This window comes from Grampus griseus, assembly GCF_964374135.1.
Source record: "Grampus griseus genome assembly, chromosome: 3".
Taxonomy (NCBI): domain Eukaryota; kingdom Metazoa; phylum Chordata; class Mammalia; order Artiodactyla; family Delphinidae; genus Grampus; species Grampus griseus.
This window is the reverse complement of record NC_139019.1, coordinates 27,607,967-27,624,378: the sequence shown is the minus strand read 5'-3', so window position 1 is coordinate 27,624,378 and position 16,412 is coordinate 27,607,967. Positions and strand designations below refer to the sequence as shown.

Genomic DNA, 16,412 nt, shown 5'->3' with positions numbered 1-16,412 from the left:
CTCACCAAGTGATACCCTGAAACCCAGGCAGTGACTTAGCTTACTGTTTCATGTCTATAATTTCATAAACCCATCTAACAGGAATTACAAAACAAAGATGTAGTAAAGCAGGCTAATCCAACAGCCCAGTTAGTTGTTTCAGACTGTAGTAGGCTCCTTACTCCAAGCTGCTCTTGAGGTTCATCCCGCCTGCTGGAAAGTAGCTTCCTGGAAACACCTTCCATCCCTTTGACCCCATGTGCTTTCCTTCTCTCTCATTATTCATTGACCCGCTGATCCCATGTGACAGGAGTGCTGCCCCCATTTAGAGAAAGTAGACATGTCCAGAGGGACCTTTGTTTAGCAGCACTGCTTTTCTTTTGTTGGATGGGAGCACAGAGGAGTGATAAAACTGTAGGGGGAATGTTTTAGTGAATTAAAAACTTTGGAGGGAACAAAATCAGTTCCTTTTGGGGAACTAATACATTTAGAGTATAGGTTTGAAGCCACCCAGTATACAGGATCCAGCCATATGGCTTGTCTTATTGGTTTTTTGGCCACGAGGCATGTGGGATCTTAGTTCCCTGACCAGGGATCGAACCTGCACCCCCTGCACTAGAAGGTGAAGTCTTAACCGCTGGACCCCCAGGGAAGTCCCGCTTGTCTTATTGGAATAGCCAATGCTAGAAAAACAATTATTCATGGAGATTTTTAGAACCATGCTTGTTTAGGATTTTTCCTAATTATTGAACAGGTGAACTTGTGGAATACCTTATGAACTGGGTAGGACTGGATTTGCAACAGGCTGGGGAAGGCTTGCTTGGGGGGTGGGGGGAAACAACTTTCATTGAATTAAATTCTTTGTGGTTGGGTGGTGAGAGCTCTGTAGATTAATTCCCTGACTCCTTTGTGAGTTTTGTATTCATGTGGAATGTGATCAGAGTCTGTAAGTAAGTTGATAACATCTTAATGCATTAAAAATCATACAAGAAAATCCCTAAATCCCCCAAAGACTATTTTCTGCAAGAGTTGCTAATGTTGATCAGGAGATTTTATTAAAGTTAGATATGAGCTTCCCTGTCAGAGGGATTGAATTTCACTAGCAGTGTAAGAGGTCATACTTTCCTCTGTTCAGATTTGGAAAGTTGAGCCAACATCTCTAGGCTGTAAGTGTCCAATAAGCAGATTCCAGCAGAGAGGGGTCTTGTGGGGACTCAGAAGTCATCTTGATGGTGATCCTGAGGGTTTGGCTTATAAACTGACACTTCTCAGTCTGCCTGTTTCCCAGGCACCTCCTTGCCATGGGAGTCAGTTAAGCACTTTAGGGCCTTTCAAGGTTGCTTCACCTGGTCATCCCTGGCAATGGGAGGTCAGGGAGCCAACCCAGCAAGACACAGACAAGAGCACTGATTTAGGAGCACAAAGATCTGCAGAAGACCTAGTTTTGCCACAAACTAGCTCATGACTTTTGACAGATCTCAGACTCTCAACTTACTTATCTAGAAAAGGGAAATAAGCTAGCTAGACAATGATAAAAACAGCAATAAAAAATGTCTGTCATTTACACAACATATATATATGCCAGGCACCTTGCTCAGTGATTTTCAAACTTTCTTCCACTCAAATCTCATCCCAGGACTATGATGATGACTCCATTTTCTGCTCAGTGAAACTCAGCAAGTTTCACTAACTCACAGATCCTTAAGTAGCAGAGCTGGAATTCAAATCCAAATCATCTGTCTTCAGATACCCCGCTCTTAACCCTTGTACTGTAAGGTCTCCCTAATATCTGATGTTGGAGGACTCATAACAATACTAGAAAGAAATCCATCCCCTCCAAGCTGGTGGCCTTTGACAAAGTCTTCCACAGGCTTCCCCTCTCATGCTCTCCCTTAAATTATGATGAAAAGGGAAGAGGAAGGTTTTGCTCTTTTGTGCTACGGTTGCTACAGCAGGAGAAAGAGGACAGCTGGTTGCAAGATTTGCCCCTGACTCTAGTCTCACAGAAGCCAAAGCCAAACTGGAAGCTTTTAGCTTTCTGCCAAACAGAAGTTTTTGAATTAGCCACATGGCTCCCAGGGGTTGCATACTTGAAACAAAGCCATGCCTGAAATGTTTCCTGTGCTTTTGAGTTGAAAATTAGCTAGACCCCTCCAACTTCAAAGGCCCACTTTGTAATCAGATACCTTCTGTACAGAGGTGGATCTCCGTGGGTTATTTTCACCTTGGAGAAACTGTGGTTTCCTCCTTGTTTCACGCCTGCCTCCTTGATATCCTTGTGTCTCTTCCCCCTGCAGCTTCGGCATCCAGCATGACGGGAAGGAAAATGACTGTGAGCCTGTGGGCAGGCACCCGTCCATCATGTCCCGCCAGCTCCAGTACAATCCCACCCCACTGACGTGGTCCAAGTGCAGCAAGGAGTACATCACCCGCTTCCTGGAGTAAGTGACCGCACATCTCAGGACAGCCTCACTTGGCTCTCTGTAAACCGGAAGTCACTTTGAGTTCTACCCAAGGCCCGGAAAAGTCTCAGTTCCTCTCACAGGTCACAGTATGAGGGTGGCAACAGAAGGGGTGGACCTCACTGCTGCTTTCTGACCCTGAGATCTAGGTGGGTTTTGCCTCCAGCCTCAGCCGGGTGAATACTTCGTCTCCCCCCAACTCCCCCTTCAGCTTGCTTCTGTCTGAAGGTGGCTCTTTATGACCTGATCGTGAGTTAAGTCCCTGGGGACTGGCAGAAGCAACCCAGACAAGTCAGTGGTCATTGTACCCCATTTGGGGTAAGATGGTGATTTTCTCACTTTACCACTGCTTGTATTTCTTAGATCACATCTGAACAAATGGTGTGAGATGCGATTTGCATTTCCTTTTAGACAACTCTCACCTTGGGCCTGATAGAAATAAAGTTGTCTTGAAGGACAGAGTACACTAGAGGAATGGAAGTTTCTCTTGAATGAAAGACTAAATCTTTCATTTGGGAGGAGATCATAAGCAACTGCTCTCATTTCTATTAACTCATTTTCAGCCGAGGCTGGGGGTTCTGTCTTGATGACAACCCCAAAAAGAAAGGCTTGAAGTCCAACGTCATTGCCCCTGGAGTGATCTATGATGTTCACCACCAATGCCAGCTGCAGTATGGCCCCAATGCTACCTTCTGCCAGGAAGTAGAAGTAAGTGTTGGGTATGTTGGTGCCCCTGCTGGGTATGGGCAGGGCTTGAGATCCAGCATGGTAAAGGAAGGGCCAGGGGAATATTTGGAAATCTGAAGATCCAGAAATGGAAACTTTCTATTCATGGCAAGATATCTGTAAGGCAGAAGGACTGAAGTTGAGGTCATTTATACTCCTTGACCCACCTCCTTGGTATCCTTTGCAACTGGGTGGTGGTAAAGAAAATTCTACAGTGATTTTCAAGAATCACAGTTATTCACACCTGCAGACTCCATAGCAACCAACTTAGTCCCTAAAGTTGCTCCCTTTCCTGAATTTCCTCTCTGATTGAAGAGCACCTCCAGATGCCAAGGTAGGAATAAGATTTATCCCTAATTCATTCTTCTCCTTTATTTTCTTCAACATCCAAGTGATAAGTCAAGCCCTGACATTTAGCCTCTGATGGCATTTGTGGCTCTGACATGTCATCTTCATTCTCACTACCCTTCTCCTGATTCACTTTCTCATCACCTCTCCTTCTATTGTAATTACCTCCTACCCAATCTCTCCCTCTTTCACACTCTTGCTTAAGTTATTTCAAAAAGACACAAATCTAACTGTGGCCCTTCTCTGCTCTTAGGGTCTTCACTGACCACAGGATAAAGTCCCAACTCCTTTGTATGGCATCCCTTTGTGATCTGGGTCTTGCCTATTCTCTGAACTCATCCCTTTTAGTGTGCAAGTGTCAGTGTTAATACACAGACATGAACAAGGCAGGTCTCGTTGACCCCTGCCAGATTCTGTGCTGTGTACTGAATAGGGTGAAAAAGATGAGACCTCAAGAACGAATAAAGTAAATTCTCTGACCTTGAGGAGCTCATTCTCTGGTTGGGGAGGCAGACAGAGAAATTTCAATACAGTCAGATAAATACAAAAAGAGACATATAGAGAGAACGCTGAAGAGGAAGTAACTGCTCAGACAGCACAAGCAAGACAACGGAGAAAGTAAGGTTGTTGCAAAAATCCCTCACCTTACTTCGAACTGGTTGCCAAGTTATGCTAATTCTGCCCCCAAAATATGTCTAAAGACCACCTGTTCCTATGATTTCAGTAGTCCCCTGATTGGTCTCCTTTCTAAGACTCTGACCACCTCCCCTCAACTCTGCTCCACTCTCCAAAACACAGCCAAATCGACCTTTATGAAGGAAATCTGATTGTGTTCCTCTCTTATTAAAATATTTCACAGCCTCCCTATGGCCCTACAATAAAATTCAAATTCTCTAAAATGGTTTAAAAGGGGCTTCAGGATTCATCCTCTCTCTCACTCTTTGGCCTTATCTCTTAAAATATTATTTTAACCCTCTACTCTCTAACCTGGAATTCTAAGTATATGTATGTTGGATTTTATCACTTCATATCCTTCATATTTTTCATCTCTTCACATCTCTGCATTTTGTGTAATTTCTTCCTCTTTCCCTTCCAACTCACTAGTTCTCTTTTCAGATATGTCCAGTCCTTTGTTTAACCTGTCTATTGACTTTTTAATCTCATTTATGGTACTTTTTTTAAACTTAGAACAGTTTCTTTTGTTATTTTTCTAGATTTTCTCTGCTTTTTTTTATGATCTTATTTCTAATTCAGACTTTCAATATGATCTTCTCCTTCTTTAATCATATAAGACACATTTATTTTGCAATTTATAATTGCAAATTATAATGGACAATTCTGATGTCCAGAGTCTGTGTGGGTCTGCTTCTCCTATTTGGGGTTTCTTCTGGGTCTCACTTATTATGTATTATTTCCTTTTGTCAATTTCTGCTTTTATTGTGAACTCTCGGTTGTGAAACTTCATGTCAGGCTATACTTTAGGGTTTAGATGGAAGGCACATTCTTTCAGAGAGAAATTTCACTGCCATCCCTGGGTCCATTTAAAATAAATTATTGGTTGGATGTTGTTTGACTACCTACGTGAGTGAGATCAGGGCCAGTATGGATGCAAACTCTCAGGGGTAACATTTTACCACTCCTTCTAGAGTTAAAGTCAAAACAGACAGGTTTCCCAGCTGTGTTCCGAGGTTTCTTTCAGTCAGGGGGTAGTCCTTTGGGGTTATGGCCTTATATGAGGTATTAAATCGAACTTCCCACCCTACATAGACGTGAGGCATTTTCTCCAGTGCCCAAGTGACCATCAAAACTAAAATCTAAGTTACTAGGTTTGTATCTTCAGATTAACAATTTCTCCTACATTTTTAGCCTCTGAGGATTTCCCTTACTTCCTTACCAATTCAGGAATGTGTTTAAAACATTTAGAATATTTTATCCAGGATTGTAGATGTTTTATAGAGGTAAGGATTTTTCTGGTTATCTCTGGTCAAATCTTCTTTTATATTCTGTTTATCCATACTGAACAGCCTCATTCCCTGTACATGCTGGGTTCTCCACTACCTCCAGAACTTTACATGCTCTGGTTCCTTTGGACCATCTCTCCTACTCATCATTTGAGTCTGAGCTTAAATATCACTTCACATCCTATTGTTCACATCTATGTATTTTTTTGACAAAGCTTTTACTAGACTATGTTATAGTTACTTCTTACTTTTTTATACCCTCCCCTACTATATTGTCAGCTTTCTGAGGGAATTTTTATTCCTGACATTCAGCAGTACCTAGCACATAGTAGGCACTCAATCAATAAGTGAATAAAGTCTTCAAATCCCTGCATATTGCAACCAAGATAACCTAATCATTTTCAATATTTAAAAAAAAAAAAACTAAAATACTAGAGAATGTTGCATCATCCTTCTTTATTATAACTTTTGTTTATCTTGAAATAGTTTACAACTCAAAAGAAGCTGCAAAAATAGTGCAGAGAGCTCTTGTGTATCCTCACCCAGAATATCATTCTTTATAAATGCATTACAAATTTATAAGAAACTTTAAAAATATCCTGGGGGGGACAAAAAAGGAGTGATAAGCATCAAATAACTAAAGGGTTTTGATTTTAACATCTGAATGGCAACAGACAATGAGATGTTCACCTTGAGCAGCACAGTGAGTTAGGATTGAGACCCCTGTCTGAAGCTGGGAGCCTTTAAGAGCTACACCTCCATGACAGAGTAGATTAGAAGAAATCCACCACCAACAAAGGGAGATGACAGAGAAACACCTTTTATCTCAGCCTGAGTTTTAAGGGAGAAGGGTGCTGGTGGATAACTTCCTCACTAGAAACTTCCTACCATGGGCTAGCCTCATGCCAATTTAGAGTTCATATTTATACTCTTACATGGTTTGAGAAGCCCTCAAAAAAATTAACATGAAAATATTTCTGACCTGATAATACCATGGGCTTCCTGGTAGAAACAAAGGTTGAAAAACTGCCCTGGAGGAGCCAACACTCAGCTAAGGATGCACAAAACTCCAATAGATAAAGCTTTGTTCAGTTGAGTTCACAATTCAGCACCTATTTAAAAATGTAAGACGGTCTATCTTCAACTAAATAAGGAAAGACAATAAATCTTCAAGAGCTTTGGATAATTGAATTTTTTAGGTAGGGATAATAAAATAGATGCATAGAAGAGGAGTTTTATATAAGAAAAGGGAAGAAAAAGCACTATATGATATATTAAAGTAGATGTAAAGAACAATTACAACCTCTAGAAATGAAAAATATCACGATTGACTATAAATTTAGTGGACGAGTTACACAGCAGACTTGACAGAGCTGAAGAGAAAATCAGTCAGTTGAAGTTTAGAGTTGAGAAAATTACTTCCCATCCCACTTGAGTGTTTCTCAGAATTGTGTGATGGAGGAGAGGCTGGCCTTTTCCTGATAGAAATCCAGACTTTTTCAACTTTTACATATAAGAAAATTGAGAGCTAAAAAATACAAAAGTAAAGTTGAAACATGAAGGGTGGAATAGGAAGATCCATCAACAATCATTGTGAGTTGCAAAGGGAGAGAATAGTTGCAAAAGTTGTAAACATGGAGAGGCAAGAGTTAGAAAGATAAAAATTAAGAATTTTCTAAAATAGTTAAAAATACAAGATCTTATGATGAAGGAGCATATTGAATATAGAGTACAGTAAGTAGATGGAATGATGGCAGATGGGTGGATAGAAGAAAGACTAAAAGGTGGATGGAAGCAGCTGAGCCATTTCAGATGCTATGTAAGAATCTTGTCAACCTTCCCTTGTTCCTACTGTAGGAGGAGGAATGTGAGGGAAGATTCAGTTCACTCCCTGGCAGCTAAAACAAGCTGGCTATTTCGGGTAATAAGTAAATAAGCTGAGGTTTTCTGGATGGAATAGTTTCACTTTCCTTCAATGAGCAGGTTCAAGTTATAACCGCCCAGCTGTTGGTAATCAGATCACCTTCCATCACAGTCCGGAGTGCTCTTTGATGACTACTGTCACCAGTTGCCCTGCCTAAGGGCAGTGAGTACTGGATTTTGTGCCACAGGTATAGAAATTCAACTCTTGGGAAATGTCTTTTACCTCCCATTTACATATTGCCTAGAATGGCCTACAGACCACTGTTTACGAATGATGACAAAGTCCAAGTTAAGTTTAAACTGAGGGTTCTTGTGTGATTACTTTGCATCATGTTACTCACTAACAACCGCAGCATTTATTGTGGGTGAGTGTGTGTAGATTTTACCATCACTGTACACATGCTTTTGTGCAAGGATTTTTTTTGTTTCTTTTGTTTGTTTGTTTTTTGCGGTATTTGTGCAAGTTTTGAACGTAAAAAAAGTACGATCTCATGTTTGTTTTCCAGAATGTTTGCCAGACACTGTGGTGCTCTGTGAAAGGCTTTTGTCGCTCCAAGCTGGACGCTGCTGCAGACGGGACGCGATGTGGTGAGAAGAAGGTGACGTGTCTGTGACGTGTCAGTGATGTGAGGAAGGAAGGTGGTGGGTGAAGGGCTTAGCATTCTTGGAGAGAGCAGAGGAGAAGACCCTGGAGAGCAGCTGCCTCTGGGTGAAGGCAGATCATCACGCAGTCAGATTTGCCAAAGGAAAGGATTCCACTTCCGCAACTCCTTTTGAGCCTTCACTGGAAACAAGTAGTCAGGGAGAGAGGGCCATGCTCCAATTATAAAACATCTGGCCCATCTTTTCCCGATGACTTTCCATGGAGTTTGTGGTCAGTAACATCTGCTGGGCTTATCATCAACCTTCATTTTGACATTTTTCCCCCCTCCATATTGAACATTGGGAAGGACAAGCCAGTGGCTTCTTCTTTCCAAAGATGCTGTATTTAGACCACTTGTTATCTTCTTTCTCATCATCTGACCTGCATTTCTTGAAGTCCTATGCACCTTACTAAGCAGGAAAGCCATATACCCAAGAACTCAGAGATGTTAGATATCCTCCAGACTACCTAAGAACAGGTTAATACATGCTGCTCAACAACACCATTTGGGTTCGTTGTGGGCCTAGGACTTATGTGTTTAGTGGGTGTCTTTACACAGCTTGAGTGTGGCACGACCCATCACTGAGATTACAGAACCTGATCAGAATACACAGTGACCAGAAATAATGAGAAAGAGGAGGCCAGCAGCTGAAACATGCCCAGATCCTCCAGGAAAATGTGGCCATTTCTAACAACCAACTTGCATTTCTTGTTTCCCTTTTCCTGTGTTCACCCTCCTAAACTGTTAGTTGTTGAAGGATTCCCTTGAAGAGGGAGAGAGTGGACTTTTTCCTGAGCCACTTGAAACACCAGAACTGGAAAGAATGGGTAGAGTTATAGGAAAGCAGAAATTTTTCTTGATGCCTAACTTCAGCTTCTTAACAACTTGTGTTTTCCGGCAATGAGTGGACATTTTGCAGGAGGATGTTATCTGCTGCAAACATTAAATACCCATAGAGGCTATAGAGAAGTGTTATCACAGTGCCAGTCTGCAAAATGTTTGTTATGGTCTTCAACAAGATAAGAAGCTTGCACCAGAAAGGAAATCAATTACGTTACTGAACAACTATATTACTAAGCATATTCAGCTGACATGCTTTTCATGGCGAGACTTCCTCAGTGAAGGAAGCGGTGTTTTGATTTACTTCTGGGGTGCAATCTGTCAGTCACACTTTGAGTAACACTCCTGCATTCACTGCAACTAGGCACTGTAAAGTTCCCTTTAATTCCTGAAAGACTCTGATTCTAAAACCCAAGACTCTTGGGGGAAATTCTTTTATGAGGCTCTCTTTGTGCTACATCTGATGTGTGACTTGTAGGAAGTCTGCTTGCTCTGGGAGAACTGGGTTTAGACTGCTAGGTTTCCTGACTCAGCTTACTATGGGAACCTTCCTGACTTATGCATCTCCTGCTTTTTCCCTTTCCAGTGGTGTATGGCTGGCAAGTGTATCACAGTGGGCAAGAAACCAGAGAGTATTCCCGGAGGCTGGGGCCGCTGGTCACCCTGGTCCCACTGTTCCAGGACCTGTGGAGCTGGAGCCCAGAGTGCAGAGAGGCTCTGCAACAACCCTGAGTAAGTCCAGCCAAAGATATTTCCCTTCCTTCCATGAGCACCGGGAGACTAGTCGTGGACAGCATGACTTCAGTGACCCCAGACCTTCTGAGGGAAACCAGATATGTTCCCAAAGATGAAAGGGAGCCAGGAGGAAGATTCGTAGAGTGTGAAAAAAAAGGTGGTTCTTTTTTGCTTTGTTTCATTTTGGCTTGGCACTGGATTTTACTAGAACTTGGGTAAGTAAGCTGATTCCATCATTTGGAGAAATAAGCAAATTTTTTTAAAAGTAAAATCTATGTGAAAGACTTTAGGAGATTACACAATTAAATCCTTCTAAATAACCGCATTCTATCAGTGGGGATTAGTTAGACCCAATTTTGCTGATAAGATGGCAGCTTTCTTTCCATCATAATGAATGTACAATTTTATAAAAATATTCTTCTTCCCTTAGGTGACTAATTAAATAGCTAGGCACATTTTTTGAGGATAATTATTTTTAATGTTTTAGATTAGGATTTTGTAAACCTCAGAGTTCCCTATTAGCCTGTCAAGGATTCCACAGACGTTATTTCACAAGTGGCTTTCAATTTTTTAATCAAATTGCTTACTTTTTTCATATTTTAAGTTTGTATAATGATATTATATATTTCCTTGATGTCCAAATATATATTACATTCTTAATTTCATTATTTCTCAGTATACTAGTTCCCAAGTATAATTTTTAAAAAGTGTACATATAATGCCTCCGGTAAGTAGAAAATGTATTAAACTTCTTTTACCTAGATTTACATTAGTCTGCATTAAAGAGTAAGAGTCACATTTTTTAAAAGTGATAAATATGGTTATAATTCTCTCAGTGTTTCAGTTCCAAATCTTACTTCTCCTTTTTATAATAAATATATTTCTATATGTATATATCTGCATGTATATATATATATATATACACATATAAACTATATATATATATATATAATTTATCCTAGAGGTTAATAAATTAACATCTATGAAGAGTTTAACATAATATCTACTACATAAAATTGTCAGTAAATGGTAGTTATTATGTTATCTTTACCATCTCCCATGAAAATAAGTAAGTGTACATTTGAGGAATTTGGGCAAAATTGTTTTAAAATCTTACCTATTTGTTTAAATACAAAGTTCCTGTGACTTCAAAAATTCAAAACCAGAAATCCCTTTAAAAGTATTTTTACAGAATATCTTTATAGTTTGTTTCAATGTGGTCAGAAAGTGATTTCCATTTCAGAGATCAGGAAATACAGGTGATTTGTTCTAGGACCTATTGTCAGTGTTCTGTATCAGCCACTACCCAGTCTGTAGCCTTCCTGGGAGGATGGTCAGTGATCCATGGTTGTCAGAAAAGGGACATCCTTGTTGAGGAAATGAAAGATGATCCTCTAACTTGGCTTCAGGGGGAAAAAATAGTCCCAACTCCCATCTCAGAGGCTACAGTTTGTCTTAGAGTCTCCTTGGATGAGTGACCATGTCTGATCTCAGTAGCTGGTTTGCTTAAGTTCATTGAGAACTATAGCAATGGAAACACAGTAACAGATTCAGTTCTGTGATTCAGATCACAGACTCAGGTCAGTGCATCCTTGACGTGTTATCAGTCAGCTGTCTAGTGAGAACCCAGCAGGGTTTGGCTCACAAAAGGCTCTTGGATGGAAATGACTTGGAGAGGTGCCAAGTCATAGAGTGTCACTCCATCGTCACAGATAGGAAGCCAGCCTACCCTCAACTCTCAAGGACAATTCTTAGTCCCGCCTACAGGGAGTTAATGAATGTGAACTGCCTTGGTCAAAGAATTATCTTTGGGTGTGATAAATGCAGGAAGTGCCTACAGTAGGATAATAAAGTGTCATTTAAGAGGAGAAGGAGATTACTTAAGGCAGGAATTCAGGAAGAATTCATGATGGAGATGGAGATAGCATTTATTGGTCCTTAAAGCACAGGCAGTATGTAGATGTTTAGAGACTTAAGAGAGCAGAAATCTATCTAGAAGCACAGAAAAAATAAAAGCAAATAAGTCAGCCTGTATCATGGGAGCAGTGTGCAAATGAGGAGGAGTGTGGGAAGAAAAGTTGTTCAGGTGAGGTAAGTCAGTATCATGAGGGCCTTGGATGCCAAGCTCAAGAGGCTAGACTGGATTCTGTGGCCATGGGGTGCCATTAAAGATTTTTAAACAGGAAACTAAAATAATTAAAGCAATCATAAAAATTAGCCAGAGAAGAGTGTGTACAGTAGGTTAAATGAGGAAGAAGAGGGCAGACAGGAATGGAGATAAGGGGTGAACTAGTTTGGTGATTGTGGGAATGAAAAGGAGGAAATAAAATGAAAGTCACAACTGATGACCAGGCAACTAATTGACCATGGAGTCAAACTATTTCAAAACAGGCAACTGTATACTTGGGACTGAATGTTCATGGGCAACAGCAAAAAATGTGGGAAATTTGAAGAATTTATTCAAACGGTGAGTTTTGAGGCTAGAGAGGGACAAGGTTTGGCAAGGAAGGGGCATGGCCGGATGCCAGAAGATTTTTAAAAGAAAATGCTGGCCTTTAAGGAAATTAAAGAAGAGTTTGTGTGTTTCATGTGTAGACCAAAGTTTGGAGGGAAGTACTGCACTGGAGAAAGAAAACGCTATCGCTTGTGCAACATTCACCCCTGTCGCCCGGATACACCAACATTTCGGCAGATGCAGTGCAGTGAGTTTGACACTGTTCCCTACAAGAATGAATTCTACCACTGGTTTCCAGTTTTTAATCCAGGTAAGGAACTATAAGAGTATATTCCAGATCTAAGACTACAGCCATTATCAGAAAGCATTTATCTGTCAGGGTACCTGTGATGCCTTGCAAAGTTCAACAAGAAGAGAATAGTGTCATCAAGAGTTTTATATTTTAGGAGGTGGAGACACTGACCTGGTTAAGTGGATCAGTAAATGTTGAAGGTGAATATTCCAACTCTCTGCTGAGCTATATTGGAGATAAAAGAGAAGTTTATCAAACATGATGGCTCACTTCAAAACAGCTGAGGTGCAACTAAGCAATAAGTGGAGCTTGTAGGGAGGGATTCAGAAACTAATCACTGATGAAAGTGCTGGTTGATGAGCATGTGGAACTGAATGTAATTTTGGCAGAAATTCAGAAAAGAAGATCATTATGGTTTTGGAGTAATTTCAAAGAAGTCTTCCAAGGAAGTAGTTGATGATTCTTAAGCATGAGTAGTCTTTCTCTTGGCATAAGGGAGGGGGAAGGCATTCAAAATAGAGTCATCAATTCCAAGTGAGAGGAGAAAAGCACAAGGAAAGACAAGATGATAGAAAATGAATGAGAAACTTGATCAGAAATGAGTAAAAGCCAGCTCTGGGCCAGAAATCAACATTTTGTAATGTATAGGACAGTATAAGAAGGGTAAAAAGTAAAATCAGGCATCTAAAGGATGCATATCAGAGGATGGGGCCTCTCCAAACAGAGTTGGAGAATGGAGCAGCAGCTTTGGCAGTGCTTCCCTTGAATCAGCACCAGTGACACATTCTCTACTGAAAATGAGGAAGAATCATTGACTGTTAGCTATAGATTAGCCTCAAAGAGTATTTGTGCTATTTGTTATTCAAATAGAGAATGAAAGAAAGATTTTCCTGAGTTAAGGAGATTTGAGACAAGGTAGTGAAAAGTAACCAGGTTTTTTTTGATTATTCAGTTTCTGAAATGCAGCATGATAGAACAGAAGAGGACTTGTAGATGTCAGCCAATGAATGAAAAGTACATATTTGGACAGTTAGAAAAATGATATAGTCAATTGCTTTTGGAAAAAATAGTGCTTTTCCTTCTTTGTGTCTCCAAAATACCCCGATGGCTGTTTGTCATGGGCAATGTCTGCTCCTTGTCGCCCGTTGTTTAGCATCATTCATGCTCTAGGGGAGTGAGTCATTTGGTTTTTGGTGCAATTTTACTTTATGATCCAAGTACTCGAATACAGGAAATCTCGTGTATATACTCATATGGGTGCAAAAAGAAAAAAAAGATAGTTATGAAAGGTATAGCCAGTTGGTACTACCTATACCTGTATTTTGGACATTCTGTTTTGTTGGAACTAGTTGAGTCAGTAGTACTATAGACTCTGAATGAGCACTCTTCCAGGACTAAAATGGCATAGCTGCCTCAGTGTTGTGACAGGTGCTTAGTTTGGGATACCCACACCTGCCAGTCAGGGTTGAATTTGTGTCTGCTGCACTCTGATGGCTCAAGTAGCTATACTTATAATTAAAGATTTGGTTCAGCTTGACTTTTCATTGATTTACAAGCATTTATCGTGTGCCCACTTTTTGCATAGCCTAGCAATAGGTATTAAAGAAATGAGAGCTGTAAAAGTAGACACAGATTTCACTCACTTTGGAGTGATCAGTTTGCATCTGTATTGAGGCTGTATAAACCATGTGAGGGAATTTAGCTGAGCGCCATCTGCTTAACTCACCATCTACCTGGGCTGTAAGCCTCCATTCTCCATCTCAGGGGTTTTCTTACAGGCTCCTGTGCTATTATTTGAGCATAATGACTTACCTGCTAACCCAAGTAACTACCACCTTGACCAATACACTGATTTCTTTCCCCCATCAACCTCTATCCTACAGAGCTGCTATTTTCTTAGTTCTGGGCATCCCGGGTGACAGTAGTGTGGCATTCATGACAACAACTCTGTGCGCAACACTTAATCTGTGCCAGGCATTGAGCACTTTACACCCTCCCAGCCTTTCCTTAGAAGCCACCAGAGGATAAACTAACTTACAGCAGAGTTTTCTACCCACTCAGTAGACAGTGTTAAGTGTCTTAGTAAGTGACCTTTGGCAGATTTGCTAAGTAGCCAATGACAGAAGAAGAATCATAGATTCAAACATTTGGAATAAGCATAGAATCTCCATCAAACCTTGTAGTTTTCACACTCTGTTCCAGGGCTTCCAAAAATGTTTGATTCTATTATAATTTCATTTTCCAAAAGAAATAATTTAAACTATTTTTAAAAGTGCAATAAAGAACAATGCTTACACTCAAAAACAGTATATGTTGAGTTTTAACATATCAAAAAACAGCAATACATTAACTTACACAAATTAATTGGTTTTCTACAGACCTTAGAATAAAAGTCTCCCATCAACCCAATTTAACTGAGAAATATCCTGAGATTTCAGGTCAAGTTGTTCTAAACTGTTATCATTTACAGCTGTTTGTGTGAGTCAAGATTTTTCAATGCTGTACAAACGAAAAAACCCACAGAAAAAAATTAGGTGCTGCAGCCATATGTCTGTAACTGCCATCTGTAAACTTGATTTCAAAATTTTCTGTTCATCTTAATAGTCTCTTTTGATCCCACTGAACTATTTTTAAGCATTATGTACTTGAACTTATAAAATTTCTGCTTAATAAAATCCTGAATTTTATCTGCTTTATTTGCAAGATCTTGATGAAAGAAAAATAATTCTTCTGCCTAAAGTGTTTGAAAACTACTAATTTAAATCAACTTACTTTCCAATATAGGCATTTCCTTTACCAACACTCCTGGCAAAAAAAAAAAAAAAAGGCATCCAAACTCCACTTGATCATATTCATGGAAGCACCAGTGTGAAGAGCTGAGTCTATACATTTTCTCACTTACCCCCATCCCCATCCTTCAGAGATGAAGAAACGTAGTCTCAGAGAGGACAGTAACTTATTCAGGGTTATAGTGTCTTATATAATGGAGCTGGAATTGAAGAATACCGTCTGTTTGATTAGGAAGCTGAGATACTTATACTAACTTATATTCCTAAGGACTTGATTAGCCTATGTGAATAGAAATATGTTTACATCCTGCATCTTCTATTAGGAAATGGCCAGAACCTGATCTTGGTGCCATCACTTTCTTGGAATCTCTTCCTTTTTGGATGTTTTTCTCAGAACCCCCAAATAACTCCTCATTAAGGCTAATTTTTTAGTTGTTGCTTCTGAATATTTCAGCCCTATCAATGCTTGTTGCCAGTAAGGTTTCCAGCATATGTGAAGGTCTGACCTGAGGTCAGACAACAGTCTGCTCCTCCTGGGATAGGATCCTTCAGGGACATCTGTAAGGAATTGTTGCAATTGCATTCCCTAGGAAAGAGACTCTAAGACAGATACTAGCGTGTGGGAAGTTCAACAGGTGCAGAAGGAGAGGGAAGGAAGAGGGATTGGGCGGGGGGAGAAGCTGGGGTGCAGAGCACAGTCTCAGCAGAGGGCTTCTCCACCCCTCGGGATGCTCTACAGCTCAAAGGACCTTCAGAATTGCTGCAGTTGAGGTGGGGCAGCCAGTCCTTGAAGCCCCACGTGGCCCAGACGTTGGGTGTGGTCTGCCTCAGGAAGGAGTGAGTGTCCTTGGGCAAGGAAGCTCTCTTAGGCCAAGGTGACAACTGAGGGCCAGTGCTGGCAGCACTCCCAGGAGCTGGACACCTGGGAGGACCTGGGCGCTGTGCATAGAGTTTATTACAAGAGTACTTGGTGTTTAGAAAGAAACAGCCTTTAAACAGAGTGTCATTGCGGGGAGCAACCTGGGAGATCTTCTAGCCAGAAGCCTCTCATTTCACAGACTAGGAATCTGTGGCTTCAGGAGGGAAAATGATGGAATAATAAGGATGATGTTTGCAGACACCCCAAAGCCATTCACAACCCCTTCACTATCCTCTACAAGAGAAGAGGGAAAGCTAGAAGACTTGCTAAACTGTATTCCAGGGAGCCCCAGTTCCAACCAAAGAGATAAAGATGGCAACTTCACTGGGTCAGGCTTCT

General features: G+C 40.6%; 1 protein-coding gene across 3 annotated transcripts in view; it reads left to right on the top strand.

Moving 5' to 3' along the window:
• ADAMTS12 (ADAM metallopeptidase with thrombospondin type 1 motif 12) overlaps positions 1 to 16,412 on the top strand; it is a 382,005-nt gene that overhangs the window by 240,493 nt on the left and 125,100 nt on the right. For all 3 annotated transcript variants that reach the window (XM_082652277.1, XM_082652278.1, XM_082652276.1), the window contains exons 8-12: positions 2,277 to 2,420; positions 3,005 to 3,149; positions 7,906 to 7,998; positions 9,470 to 9,615; positions 12,214 to 12,383. In XM_082652277.1, coding sequence (XP_082508403.1) covers positions 2,277 to 2,420; positions 3,005 to 3,149; positions 7,906 to 7,998; positions 9,470 to 9,615; positions 12,214 to 12,383 — 698 coding nt within the window. The remainder of the gene's footprint in view (positions 1 to 2,276; positions 2,421 to 3,004; positions 3,150 to 7,905; positions 7,999 to 9,469; positions 9,616 to 12,213; positions 12,384 to 16,412) is intronic.